The following is a 15,054-nucleotide window of genomic DNA, read 5'->3' as shown; positions in this document are numbered from 1 at the left end:
CTAAATGTGACTGTTTCGTTGAAGGTGACTGTGCATGGAAAGGTGGTTTGCGTAGTGTATATGTACATGGGTGTGTGTCTAGTTTATTGCCTGGTTTGATGATGGTGATGGTGGTGATTACAGTGACGAATGACAGGGGAGAGTGTGAAACTCAGTGGTGTCACATGGTATACTCCTCTAAAATAGCACCAAAGGGACCTTCTAGGTTCAACTATGTCACATGTCTTCACTCCTTGAGACACTGTGAAGAGATTTTGAATTTAATCCAGGACATCAGCACAAAGTCCAGTGACCAGGAACTCTATGCTACCACTTCTCCTCCCAAAACCACTAAAACCTCATTCTTAATCATCTTTTATCTTCTGCTTTCTCATTGTAATAGCCCTATCTTAAATGCTACACCATAAGACACAGATCTTCTTCACATAGTACATCACTGAATCTCAATATATAAATAAATAAAAATTTTAAATTATGACAATTAACATCATAACAAATGTGACTTTGAAAAAGGGGAAATAGAAAAAAAGGGAAGATAATAATGGTAAAAAACAGAATAGATGTCAACAGCACAAAACAAGACCAGTGCTCAAGGGCAAATGGAACTGAGGAAAATTGTGCATGTTAATACAATAAATCTCTTGTTATGGATGTAACACAAGGAAGGTTACACAGGCAACTGTACGTCCTTTTCAGGGGAACAATTATGGCATCTGCTTGAAGTGATGTTTGAGAACCATGGAAAATATAGATCTTAATTTGTAAGTAGGAATCCACCAAAATCTGAATTTGTGCCTCAACAGAAAGGCCTCTCTAATAAAGATGTAAGGCAAATGGGACATATGCCAAACATGAATCTGTCACTTTGCTCAAAAAGCAGCAATAAAATGCACTTTTATGACAAAAAGTGTGCTGTTTCTTTTTAATTCTTATTCTTGCTCTTCATGGTGAGTCACAATGCTAAGAACTTTTTCAAATTTCCAGGACGACAAAGGTGAGCTTGTTTTGTGTTGGGGTCACAGTTTCCTGAATGGTTGTAGATAATAGTGGGAGGATATGAGTATGTACAAATTATAATTTTTAATGGACCCAATATTAAGATATAAAATAAAGCAAATGATCAGTCTGAAATTAACTGAAGAATAACATAACACCACGGTTTCAGCAAATCTCGTGCAAAGGTGAAAAGTGAGTAAAAGCATATTTCAAAAGAAATGCAATATGCACATAAGCTCTTTGAGACACACTAATCTTTTATCAAGTTTCTAAATCTTTGTAACTGCCACAACGGCATACCATAAAGACCCTAAGTCATTGTACCTGTTCTTAAGACTGTGTGTGTCCATCCACATGAAAGTAAGCATTCTTGTGGAAGACTTTCACGTCCAGAACAATCAAGCTGTATAGGATAGGCAAAATTGTGATGTAGTAAAGGATCAAATCCCAGTTGTCCAAACTTGTTGTCTCCCCATACAAAAATTTTCCCACACACTGACAAAGCTATGGTATGGTGTTGACCACATGCAACCATCTTAATTGGTGGCAAGCCTGGAACTGAAAGAGTGAAACAAATAGTAAATAAATTTTAAAAAGAAAACAAGCAATAATAGAACGTGTGACTTTAACCCATTTACTTTAAACAACAAACTATAGAAGTTTCAGAACCAGTAAATAAGTTGGAAAACTGCAATAATTCCATTTCTTGTCTAGAACCCTTTCAAAATATGTGTTTCATGCACATTTCAAATAAAAAGAAACATAACCTATCTTCAATTTGAATATTTCTTTTTAAATTTCAAAATACTAGACAAACTGACAGAAACAAAAACCACAGGGATGGCGCAGTGTTGCAGTTGCTTCAAACAGGTGGATTGGGGAGGGGGGGGGGTGTATTATACCAGGTGTCCCAGAAGAAATGGTCAGTATTTAGAGATATGGCAGGAATGATCACTCGAAACAAAAAATGTGTAGTAAAATGGGCTCTAGAATGCATACTTTAAGAACTCTGAGCACTTGTCCAGTAGAGAGAAGACATAAGTATCACAATAGCGAAGATAAACAAACACACATAGCTCTTAACATATGCATTCTAGAGCCCCTGTTTGCCGGACATTTTTTCCCTGTTTTGGTCCATACTACCACTTCTCGAAATATGGAAAGCAAAGAGCTTGCAGTAGAAGAGATTTGTTTCACAGTATCAAAGACAAAGTAGTGTTCATAGCTCTCACATCATGTATTTTAGAGCCCATGTTTAGTAGATTTTTTTGCTTTGAATGATCATTCTGGTCATATGCCTAACTGCCGACTATTCCTCCTTGGACACAACTGTAGTTTGACCATGTACTTCTCCATGTTGAGCTTATGGACAAGTCCAGAGCTGTAATAGCTGCTTTAAATCCAAAAAGTGTTCTCTCTACAACACCAAATTTCATGAATTTACTTTTCACACCATTTGCAATTTAACAAGTGATATATTTTCTTGTACTTCAGATATATTGACAAATCATGCTAATCTGATACATTAGATAGATAAAAAAAATCTACTCACCAAGCAGTGGCAGAACACACTCGTAAAAGAAGGTTATACTTATGCAAGCTTTCGGAGCCAGTGCATCCTTCTTCAGGCAGAAGAGGAAGGAAGAGGGGTGAAGGAAAAGAATTGGAGAGATTTAGGAAAATGGGTAGATTTCAGAAAAATCACCCAGAACTGCAGGTCAGGGAAGCCATACTGGACGGCATGAGAAGGAAAGACTTCATGTTGGGGACTGCACCGGATGAGATTTGAAAACCTGAGAGCTTAAACATGGAAGACAGGGTAATATGGAAGACAGAGATTACTGCTAAAACATCATGCATGAGTGAAAATCTAATTGTGTTGTACATAACAGAGGTCGGAGGGGGATGACAAAAAACAGACAGGTCAGAAAATAAAAGATGTAGAAAGCTAAAACAGAGTGAAGAAAGGAACTAGCACTCAAACATGTTCTTGGTTCTTGCTACCCACCTGGCCTTAATTTACTATCATTTCTCAGTCTCAGCATTTCTTCACAGTAACCACACCTTTCTTCATTCCATTTTAGTTTTCTACATCTTTCATTTTATGATCTGTCTATTTTTCACTGTATTATTACTTGTGTTTTGAGAAGGAATGAAATTTCAAAGTAATCACTGAAGTTGCTAGAGAATTGTTGTTTGAAAAACTTCCTCCCACGTTTCTCCTAATTATAGGGAACTGAATGTTTCTGTATTACATGTACTGAAACTTCTTGCTGATACAGTTGTTTTGTAATTGTGGGTGGGTAGCAAGTGGCTTTGGAGGTGACAGCTTGAGCTTCATGACCACTAAACCTAGTACTTATACATTATGCAGTACAGTCTGCATTCGCAAATATCTGATCCAGGGCAGTGGCAGCAGTGTTTGTAATTCTTGTTGGGGTTGTTTTAGCCTGTTTTATGTTGAAAGTATCTGTGAGGTTGAGCAATAGCTCTTTTCTTTTGCTGGTTGCATGAAAATCAGCGTTGAAGTCCCCACACATCACTATTGATTTCTTGTCCAGAGGAGCCTGTTTAGTACTTATTCAAGATTATTTAGGAATGACTCAAAATTTCCATTTAGGGAGCGATAAATATATGCTACAACATTATTTGTCTCACTGACTTCAATGAGTGCCAGCTCAAAGTCTCTTTCTGCACTGAGAAACTGAAACTTATTAATGGATTTATATTTTAGACCTTGAAGAATGGCTAAGTTGTGAGAAGGCTGGTTCAATTTCCTTGTTGGGAAATTTGATTTATAATTTCAAAACTGATCCTTATCAAGCAACTCTATAAACTGAATATTCTGAAGATCTCCAAAATGCATTTCCATGTTATCTAAGATCTCATAAGGTAACATCTTAAGGGACTGGAAGTCATGCTACCTAACACTTACTTAAATGTGAAATTTCTGGTTACAGCTTTCAGTACATTAGGTCACAGTTTCTTCAGCTCTCATATCCTTTAACAAACTGATGGTCTCCTTTATATGAACATTGCACATGCAGAAGTGCATTGAGATGGTCAACATATGTAAATACTTCTTTGTAAAGACAAACCAGGAAGAGGAATTGAGTTTTATTAAGAATGCTGTGCAAGCCAGAAGCACTGTTGAATGACTCTGCATCCCAATCTTCATATCTGATGATTTTTGAAAAATGTCTTTCAACTCATGGTATTCAAGATATATTGTCTGAGCAGCTTATGAATTAAAATTCCAGCATGTAGCACATGTTTGAGGCAATGTGAATCATTTATTTTCTAAGAGTTGTGTTCCATTTAAGGACATGCTAAAAAATAAATGGAATGCCTTGAACAATGTAACAGCACTAGATTAATTTTATGAGCATAACAGTGCAAAAATATAGCTTGCTGACAACATTTTGCACACCTCCATATTTACCTGCCATTACTGAGGCTCGATCAAAAGTTTGGCTCACTATTTTGTCAGTAACTCCCCAAACATCAAATGCATTTAGTACAATTTCTGATAAACCCTGAGCAGTTTTGTCTTTGGAAACATCATGAAAACCAAAAAATCTTTCTATGGGACCATCTTGTGTATAAAACCTGAAAATTACACCCATTTGTGACTTATAAGAAATTGCTAGGGTTTCATCTGCTTGCACTCCCACAAATTCACATGACTGTAACACTTCTTCAATGTTATCATTAATGACATCGATAATTGATTCAATTAATTCATTTCGAACTGTGCTTGATATTATGTTGAAACTAGAAGTGCTCTGCAAGTGATCATGAATAAACTGTTCCTGTCTAGACAGAAGGTCCAATAATGCAAAGTAATTCCCTTTGTTGTTGAAACTTACATCAAGGTGGCACCTGCATGCAAACTCTTGCTCACCCAAGAAACAAACATTCAATAAATCTCTCGATTATGAATTTAGCTTGTTTCACAGACACATTATGTTTTACACCTAGAAATTTGGCTCACTCAGAAATCAAATGTTCAATTTGTTCATGACCCAAAAACTAAAAATTCCCTTGATTCTGAAGGTGCATCCTTGAATTCTGGTGTTTCTTGCTTTTTCTCTCAAAATTTTTGTCACCCATACTCTGAAAGAAGCTGGTGTCCATTCTTTTTCAATCCCAGACCCATTAAGCAAAATACATGTGTAACAATATAATTTATTTGTTACAGAGCAACCTGTAGGCCAAGGATATTTTTTACACCAAGAAAATTGAAATTTTCTGTTTTGTTTCCCACCAACTATTTCAATGTCTAGGTGTGGTGTGAATCACTTATCTTTATAGATGCACTTTGTTTCATAAGTCCAGCCTGAAAATGATTTTTCATCTAATTCCCAAATAAAGACACAAGTTCCCCTCTTCACAAGCCATAATATAATCAGTTAATCACATGCAGTCATGATTTATAATACTAAAACACACTGTTTCACAGCTGAGGCAAGCCCCAATGCCACAGTCTTTTGATAGAACGTATAGCGCAGTGAACTCTCTATTCATGGATGGATTGAATGATACTGTAGTAACATACAAAACAAACTTGGATTGTTTTCAATGCATTGCTTCTAACTCTAATTGTAATTTTTATTCAAATTTTTGGGTAGCCTTGAAAACCTTTGAAGAGCATTGCCTATGTATATCACTTCATTTACATATTAAGATTTCTCTGTTGTACCTCTCAACAGACATAAGAACTGCCAGTAACTGGTCAAGCTAGTGAATTTTTTATTTTGTTTCTCTGCAGTACTGACATACTGCACAGGTTCACTTCTCAAATTCTTCTAGCCAAGAAATTATTTCTTAATATTTCTGCTGTCAATCTTCATGATATAACAGTGTGGTTAAATTTAAAACAGAAAGAAAAAGAAACTCATTTTTCCTGGCAAAACTCCAGCCACACATCTTCTTTCTGAAATACTGTCTGGCACCTGGTAGGCCACCTAATGGGCTTACTGTTAAAATTTATGCCTCGAGCTGTCATTCACTCTACTACAAGAACCTTCACATTTTCCAGTTCCATCAGTCTCTCATCCTCACCAATCCAGTCCTTCATAATCAAGCACTCCAAGTTCAAACCATACTTGACAGCCTCAGCCTCTCTACTCCTTTCACAAAATCCTTTTACTCTGTGAGCACAACTTCTTGAATGCTAACACTGCAGTGAAAATTCTTGGCCTTCAACAGTTGGGTCAGCATTCCCAGCACCATCTGAGAAAGCTATCCCAGCTAATCCTGTCTTATGGCCACATGGGACTCCCCTAGCCAATAAACAGCTTAATAATCTGACCCCATTCTCCGTTTGAGGCCTCATAGCTCCCCGACCTTGTCTTGTTGACCCACTCTGCCATCCACATCCCCAAAAACATCATCCACTCTCCTTGAAAAACAGTGCCACTGAACACCATTCACTAACACTAGTGTCAACCTTTCTGCCAAAACTCTGATGCCTGCAGAAGTCTGTGTACTGTCCAAAGGATTCATCTTTAGCACAAAACCTGGGTTCAACCAAGTTGGACTTGTAAAGGACCTTCAGTGCAGACATTTCTTCGCATGCACACCGCTAACAACAGTCAACCAAAACCCCACGCAGAACCATGTTTAAAACAGTTCCAACCTCTATCCAACTGCTTATCCTTGTCTCCTTCCACCCACTTATCCCATGGTAATCTTTCAAGAATTCCTCACTTTTATCCTGGTTTCATCTTTTTTCCCTAAATATCGCCATAGTGAGTCCATCAACACTCCTATGGAACACACAGCAATCCGTGACCTCGAAACCTGTCCAAACCTTATCAAACTTCCCGCAGGTAAAGGCTCTGCTACTGCAGTGACCAATCTTAGTGACAATGTGGCTGAGAGTCTACATCAACTTTCCAGCACCTTTGAATACAAACCTTACAAACACGATCACATCCCAGAAGTCCAACATGACTTCTGGCAATTCAAGACCTTATGTCCATCCCAAAACCTGAGATCTGAATCCATCGCCTTCTCCACATTAGCAACCCTCTGCACTCGTACCTTTAACCTACTCCCCAAACTCCTCAAATCCAACCCCACAGGTCTCCCTACAGGTCACTCCATTGTGGCTGGCTACAGTGCTCCCATGGAATGAACATCTGCCTTTGCTGACCAAAAACCTCCAAACTATTGTCCATAACCTTCCATTCTATGTCCAATACATTTCTCACTTTCTTCATCATCTCTCCACAATTCCCGTCCTGTTCCGTTACCTCCTTGTTGGTCATTATGGATGCAATCCTCCTGTACACCAACATCCCCCATGCCCATGTCCTTGTGGCCGTGGAACACTATCTTTTCCAGCATCCTCTTGATACCAGTCCCACTACCTCCTTCCTAATCCTTCTGGCCAACCACATCGTGAGCCACAATTATTTCTCTTAAGTCCAAATCCATAAACAAATCCACAGTATTGCCATGGGAACTCACATGGCACCATCCTATGCCACTTATTTATGAGTCATCTGGAAGAATCCCTCCTATCCTGCCAACACCTAAAACCCCTTGTCTGATTCAGATTCATTGATGACATTTTTATAATCTGTTCCCATGGTAGGGGACAACCATTGCTCTTTCCTCCATAACCTCAACACCTGTTTCTAAATACACTTCACTTGGTCCTCATCTCAATTTGCCAACTTCCTAGATGTTGATCCCCATGTCTCATGTGGCTCTATAAATAGGGCTGTTTGTATCAAGCACACAACCACCAACAGTGCCTACACAATGCCATTTCATGTCAAAAAGTCTCTTCCTTACAGTCTTGCTGCCAGTGAATGCCATATCTGCAGTGGAAAGCAGGAGTTGTCAAACTGTACCAATAACCAATACCCATAAACAGGTCTTCCATGCTATCTGCTCCACTGACATCAGTAAACCTGTTAACCAGCCACAACCAACACTCCTTAGATCCCCAAGTGTCACCCTGGCCTTGAAAAGCTCACCTACGTTCTTCACCAGGACTTCGACTCCCTCTCACTGTACCCTGAAGTGAGGTATATCCTACCCTAAATCCTACCCACATCACCCCAAGTACTGTTGTGCCACCCACCCACCCTATAGAATATCCATCCCTATTCCAATTCTGCTCCCAGTCCTACACACCATGGTTAATTCCCTTGTGGACACCTCAGATGCAAGACCTGTCTCACATACCTTCCCACCATCTCCTACTGAAGCCACATGCAATACCTATCCCATAAAAGGCAGGGCCATATGTGAAAGCAGCCATGTTATGTATCAGCCATGCTGTAATTACTGTACAGCATTCTATGTGGAAATGACATGTAACCAACAGCGCGAGGTGGTGCAGTGAGGACTCGCACTCGAGAAGATGACAGTCCAAACCTGAGTCTGGCCATCCTGATTCAGGCTTTCCGTGATTTCCCTAAATCGCTTCAGGCAAATGTTGGGATGGTTCTTTTGAAATGGCATGGCCTACTTCCTTCCCCAGCCTTCCCTCATCCAATGGGACTGATGACCTATTTGTCCCTGCCCCAAATCAACTGGTCAACCAACATGTAACCAGCAGTCTACTCTCATGAGTGGCCACTGCCAAATAGTGGCCAACTGCAAATTTGGCCATTCAGCTGCCAAACATGCTCCACACCACAACACAAATGACTTCAACAATTGCTTTATTATGTGGGCCATTTGGACACTCCCTTCCAGCCCAAGCTTCTCTAAACTATGCAAATGGAAATTCTCTCTGTATGTATGTATGTATGTATCCATCCATCACTCCATCCCTTCCTCCCTCCCTGTCTCTGAGTCATCTGTCTTTTCCATTCCCATCTCACACTACATCAATACCCCCTCGTTGCATCACGCATCCTTCCCTAGACCCCCCCCCCCCCCCCCACATCCATCAGTCCAGGTAACTGCTCTCAATAACTCAATAATCAGTTTTCAATGTGGTCACAGCTGCAGTAGAGTGTGTTTGGATGTCTGCATGGTTGTGTGTGTACTTTCTACTATTTATTTGTTTATTTATTTACACATCAAGTTCCACAGAAGCAAATGTCCATGGGCATGGAACGTGTCAGTTACTGAAATTGCAACATAAAAGTAATACCAGATAAAAATAAAATACTTATGAATCCAAAAAGAGTCAAGCCATAAGTTTAAGTAAATGCAATCAACAATATAACATAAGAATCAGCTTAATTTTTCAAGGAATTCCTCAACAGAATAGAAGGAGTGACCGAGGAGGAAACTCTTCAGTTTCGATTTGAAAGCGCATGGATCACAGCTAAGATTTTTGAATTCTTGTGATACCTTATTGAAATGGATGCACCAGTATACTGCACATCTTTCTGCACAAATGCAGGTTGGATTTCTGCCAAGTATTAACTGAGTGAATTATTCTTGGGAATAAGCTGATACTGCTAACAAGAAACAGCAGTGAAGAATATATATATATTGAGAGGCCAATGACAAAATACCCAGACTGATGAACAGGGGTTGACAAGAGGTTTGCAAACTTACACCACTTATTGCCCAAGCCACCCGTTTCTGAGCCAAAAATATCCTTTAGAATGGGAAGAGTTCCCCACAATATAATACCATACAACATAAGTTGTATGAACCATGGACCTTGCCGTTGGTGGGGAGGCTTGCGTGCCTCAGCGATACAGATAGCCGTACCATAGGTACAACCACAACGGAGGGGTATCTGTTGAGAGGCCAGACAAACGTGTGGTTCCTGAACAGGGGCAGCAGCCTTGTCAGTAGTTGCAAGGGCAACAGTCTGGATGATTGACTGATCTGGCCTTGTAACAATAACCAAAACGGCCTTGCTGTGCTGGTACTGCGAACAGCTGAAAGCAAGAGGAAACTACGGGCGTAATTTTTCCCGAGGGCATGCAGCGTTACTGTATGATTAAATGATGATGACTTCCTCTTGGGTAAAATATTCCGGAGGTAAAATAGTCCCCCATTCGGATCTCCGGGCGGGGACTACTCAAGAGGATGTCGTTATCAAAAGAAAGAAAACTGGCGTTCTACGAATCGGAGCGTGGAATGTCAGATCCCTTAATCGGGCAGGTAGGTTAGAAAATTTAAAAAGGGAAATGGATAGGTTAAAGTTAGATATAGTGGGAATTAGTGAAGTTCGGTGGCAGGAGGAACAAGACTTCTGGTCAGGCGAATACAGGGTTATAAATACAAAGTCCAATAGGGGTAATGCAGGAGTAGGTTTAATAATGAATAGGAAAATACGAATGCGGGTAAGCTACTACAAACAGCATAGTGAACGCATTATTGTGGCCAAGATAGATACGAAGCCCACACCTACTACAGTAGTACAAGTTTATATGCCAACTAGATCTGCAGATGACGAAGAAATTGAAGAAATGTATGATGAAATAAAAGAAATTATTCAGATAGTGAAGGGAGACGAAAATTTAATAGTCATGGGCGACTGGAATTCGAGTGTAGGAAAAGGGAGAGAAGGAAACGTAGTAGGTGAATATGGATTGGGGCTAAGAAATGAAAGAGGAAGCCACCTGGTAGAATTTTGCACAGAGCATAACTTAATCATAGACAACACTTGGTTTAAGAATCATGATAGAAGGCTGTATACATGGAAGAACCCTGGAGATACTAAAAGGTATCAGATAGATTATATAATGGTAAGACAGAGATTTAGGAACCAGGTTTTAAATTGTAAGACATTTCCAGGGGCAGATGTGGACTCTGACCACAATCTATTGGTTATGAGCTGTAGATTAAAACTGAAGAAACTGCAAAAAGGTGGGAATTTAAGGAGATGGGACCTGGATAAACTGAAAGAACCAGAGGTTGTACAGAGTTTCAGGGAGAGCATAAGGGAACAATTGACAGGAATGGGGGAAAGAAATACAGTAGAAGAAGAATGGGTAGCTTTGAGGGATGAAGTAGTGAAGGCAGCAGAGGATCAAGTAGGTAAAAAGACGAGGGCTAGTAGAAATCCTTGGGTAACAGAAGAAATATTGAATTTAATTGATGAAAGGCGAAAATATAAAAATGCAGTAAATGAAGCAGGCAAAAAGGAATACAAACGTCTCAAAAATTAGATCGACAGGAAGTGCAAAATGGCTAAGCAGGGATGGCTAGAGGACAAATGTAAGGATGTAGAGGCTTATCTCACTAGGGGTAAGATAGATACTGCCTACTGGAAAATTAAAGAGACCTTTGGAGATAAGAGAACCACTTGTATGAACATCAAGAGCTCAGATGGAAACCCAGTTCTAAGCAAAGAAGGGAAAGCAGAAAGGTGGAAGGAGTATATAGAGGGTCTATACAAGGGCGATGTACTTGAGGACAATATTATGGAAATGGAAGAGGATGTAGATCAAGATGAAATGGGAGATACGATACTGCATGAAGAGTTTGACAGAGCACTGAAAGACCTGAGTCGAAACAAGGCCCCCGGAGTAGACAACATTCCATTGGAACTACTGGCGACCTTGGGAGAGCCAGTCCCGACAAAACTCTACCATCTGGTGAGCAAGATGTATGAAACAGGCGAAATACCCTCAGACTTCAAGAAGAATATAATAATTCCAATCCCAAAGAAAGCAGGTGCTGACAGATGTGAAAATTACCGAACAATCAGTTTAATAAGCCACAGCTGCAAAATACTAACTCGGATTCTTTACAGACGAATGGAAAAACTGGTAGAAGCCGACCTCGGGGAAGATCAGTTTGGATTCTGTAGAAATACTGGAACACGTGAGGCAATACTGACCATACGACTTATCTTAGAAGAAAGATTAAGGAAAGGCAAACCTACATTTCTAGCATTTGTAGACTTAGAGAAAGTTTTTGACAATGTTGACTGGAATACTCTCTTTCAAATTCTAAAGGTGGCAGGGGTAAAATACAGGGAGCGAAAGGCTATTTACAATTTGTACAGAAACCAGGTGGCAGTTATAAGAGTCGAGGGACATGAAAGGGAAGCAGTGGTTGGGAACGGAGTAAGACAGGGTTGTAGCCTATCCCCAATGTTATTCAATCTGTATATTGAACAAGCAGTAAAGGAAACAAAAGAAAAATTTGGAGTAGGTATTAAAATCCATGGAGAAGAAATAAAAACTTTGAGGTTCGCCGATGACATTGCAATTCTGTCAGAGACAGTAAAGGACTTGGAAGAGCAGTTGAATGGAATGGATGGTGTCTTGAAGGGAGGATATAAGATGAACATCAACAAAAGCAAAACGAGGATAATGGAATGTAGTCGAATTAAGTTGGGTGATGTTGAGGGTATTAGATTAGGAAATGAGACACTTAAAGTAGTAAAGGAGTTTTGCTATTTGGGGATCAAAATAACTGATGATGGTCGAAGTAGAGAGGATATAAAATGTAGACTGGCAATGGCAAGGAAAGCGTTTCTGAAGAAGAGAAATTTGTTAACATCAAGTATAGATTTAAGTGTCAGGAAGTCATTTCTGAAAGTATTTGTATGGAGTGTAGCCATGTATGGAAGTGAAACATGGACGGTAAATAGTTTGGACAAGAAGAGAATAGAAGCTTTCGAAATGTGGTGCTACAGAAGAATGCTGAAGATTAGATGGGTAGATCACATAACTATAAGTATTGAATAGGATTGGGGAGAAGAGAAGTTTGTGGCACAACTTGACCAGAAGAAGGGATCGGTTGGTAGGACATGTTCTGAGGCATCAAGGGATCACCAATTTAGTATTGGAGGGCAGCGTGGAGGGTAAAAATCGTAGGGGGAGACCAAGAGATGAATACATTAAGCAGATTCAGAAGGATGTAGGTTGCAGTAGGTACTGGGAGATGAAGAAGCTTGCACAGGATAGAGTAGCATGGAGAGCTGCATCAAACCAGTCTCAGGACTGAAGACCACAACAACAACAACAACAACATAAGTGAATGAAAATAAGCAAAGTAGACTGAGTTTCATGTCAAACGATCACTTACTTCAGATACCATTTCAGTTTTCAAAATGGCAGCATTAAGTCTTTGAACAAGATCCTGAACGTGGGCTTTCCACAACAGTTTATTATCTATCTGAACACCTAGAAATTTGAAATGTTCAGTTTCACTAATCATATGCCCATTCTGTAAAATTAAAACATTGGGTTTTGTTGAATTGTGTGTTAGAAACTGTAAAAATTGAGTCTTACTGTGATTTAGCATTAGTTTATTTTCTACAAGCCATGAACTTATGTCATGAACTGCACTATTTGAAACCAAGCCAATGTTGCACACAACATCCTTTACTACCAAGGTCGTGTCATCAGCAAACAGAAATATTTTAGAGATACCTGTAATACTAGAGGGCATATCATTTCTATAAATAAGGAACAGTAGTGGCTCCAGCATTGATCCCTGGGGCACCCCCCATTTGACCATACCCCACTCAGACCCTACATCACAGCCATTCTCAACACTGTGAATAATGGCTTTTTTCTGTCTGTTGCTAAAGTAAGAGGTGACCCAGTTGTGAGCTACTCCCCATATTTCTTAATGGTCCAACTTCTGGAGCAATATTTTGTGATCAACACAATCAAACGCTTTAGTTAAATCAAAACATTTGCCTAGCATCTGAAACTTTTTGTTTAACCCATGCCTGTACATTTGACAGCTAATTATGTGTTATAAAATGATCAATTATCCTTGCATACACAGCCTTTTCAATAACTTTAGCAAACACTAATGGCATAGAAATAGGTCTAAAATTGTCTACATCATCCCTTTCTCCCTTTTTATAAAGCGACTTTACTACTGAGTATTTTAAATGTTTAGGAAACCGACCATTCATTAAGGAAAAATTACAAATATGGTTAAGTACAGGGCTAACATGTGCAGCACAGTACTTTAATATTCTGCAAGGCACTCCTTCATATCCACGAGAGTCCTCAATCTTCAGTGATTTAATTACTGACTCAATCTCCCCCCCCCCCCCCCCTCCTCCCTCCTCTCTGTATCACAGAGGAGTATTTGAGACGTTAATCTTGGAAAGGCATTTGCCAAGAGAGTTATATGATTCCCTGTAGAAAGTAAATTTTTATTTAATTCACCAGCAATGCTCAGAAAATGACTGTTATACTGTACATATATCTGATTTATCAGTTACAGAAATATTTTTACTGACTTTATATCGTCAACCTTGTGCTGCTGACCAGACACTTCCTTCACAACTGACCATATGGTTTTAATTTTATCATGTGAATTAGCTATTCTATTTGCATACCACATACTCTTTGCCTTCCTAATAGCATTTTTAAGCACCTTACAATACTGTTTGTAATGGGCTACTGTAGCTTAATTGTGACTGCTACTAACATTTTGATATAATTCCCACTTTGTTCTACATGATATCTTTACCCCACTAGTCAGCCACCCAGGCTGCCTTTTACTGCTAGTATCCCATTTAGAATGTTCTAATGGAAAGCAGCTCTCAAAGAGCATGAAAAATGTGCTAAGGAAAGAATTATATTTGTCATCTATGTTATTGGTACTATAAACATCATGCCACTCTTGTTCCTTGATGAGGTTTAAAAAACTCTCTATTTCCTACATAGTTTGTAATTATATGTGACATTTGTTCAAGTAAAAAAGCCTTTTAGTGTTAAAATTTGTGCATCATGGTCTGTAAGGCCATTCACTCTTTTACTAACAGAATGCCCATCTAGTAATGAATAAAAATATTGTCTATGGCTGTGCTACTGTTCCCCTGCACACTAGTTGGAAAAACACAGTCTGCATCAGATCATATGAACTTAGAAGATCTACCAACATCCTTTTTCTTGCACAATCATATACACCACCCATAACTAATTTCTGGTACTTCCTATAAAGTGAATCCAGAACCCTCTCTAGCCTGAGCAGAAATGCTCTGAAGTCAAGAGTTAAGAGACCTATAAACAACAAAAATTAGATGTTCAGTTTCACTAAATTCAACTGCCCCTGCACAACATTCAAATACCTGTTCAGTGCAATGCCATGATATATGTATGGACTTAAATGGAATACTGTTTTTATGTACATGGCCACTCCCAC

At 39.3% G+C, this 15,054-nt stretch overlaps 1 protein-coding gene across 2 annotated transcripts in view; it reads right to left on the bottom strand.

Annotated features, from left to right (window-relative positions):
• The window catches only part of LOC124777921 (secretion-regulating guanine nucleotide exchange factor), an 84,451-nt gene that overhangs the window by 28,230 nt on the left and 41,167 nt on the right, over positions 1 to 15,054 (bottom strand). Inside the window, exon 4 of one of the 2 annotated variants that reach the window (XM_047253472.1) lies at positions 1,321 to 1,554. The exons of the other annotated variant lie outside the window; for it this stretch is intronic. Coding sequence (XP_047109428.1) covers positions 1,321 to 1,554 — 234 coding nt within the window. The remainder of the gene's footprint in view (positions 1 to 1,320; positions 1,555 to 15,054) is intronic. 2 annotated transcript variants of the gene reach the window in all.

This window comes from Schistocerca piceifrons, chromosome 2, assembly GCF_021461385.2.
Source record: "Schistocerca piceifrons isolate TAMUIC-IGC-003096 chromosome 2, iqSchPice1.1, whole genome shotgun sequence".
NCBI lineage: Eukaryota > Metazoa > Arthropoda > Insecta > Orthoptera > Acrididae > Schistocerca > Schistocerca piceifrons.
The sequence above is the reverse complement of the archived record's forward strand: the minus strand, read 5'-3'. Positions and strand labels throughout refer to the sequence as shown.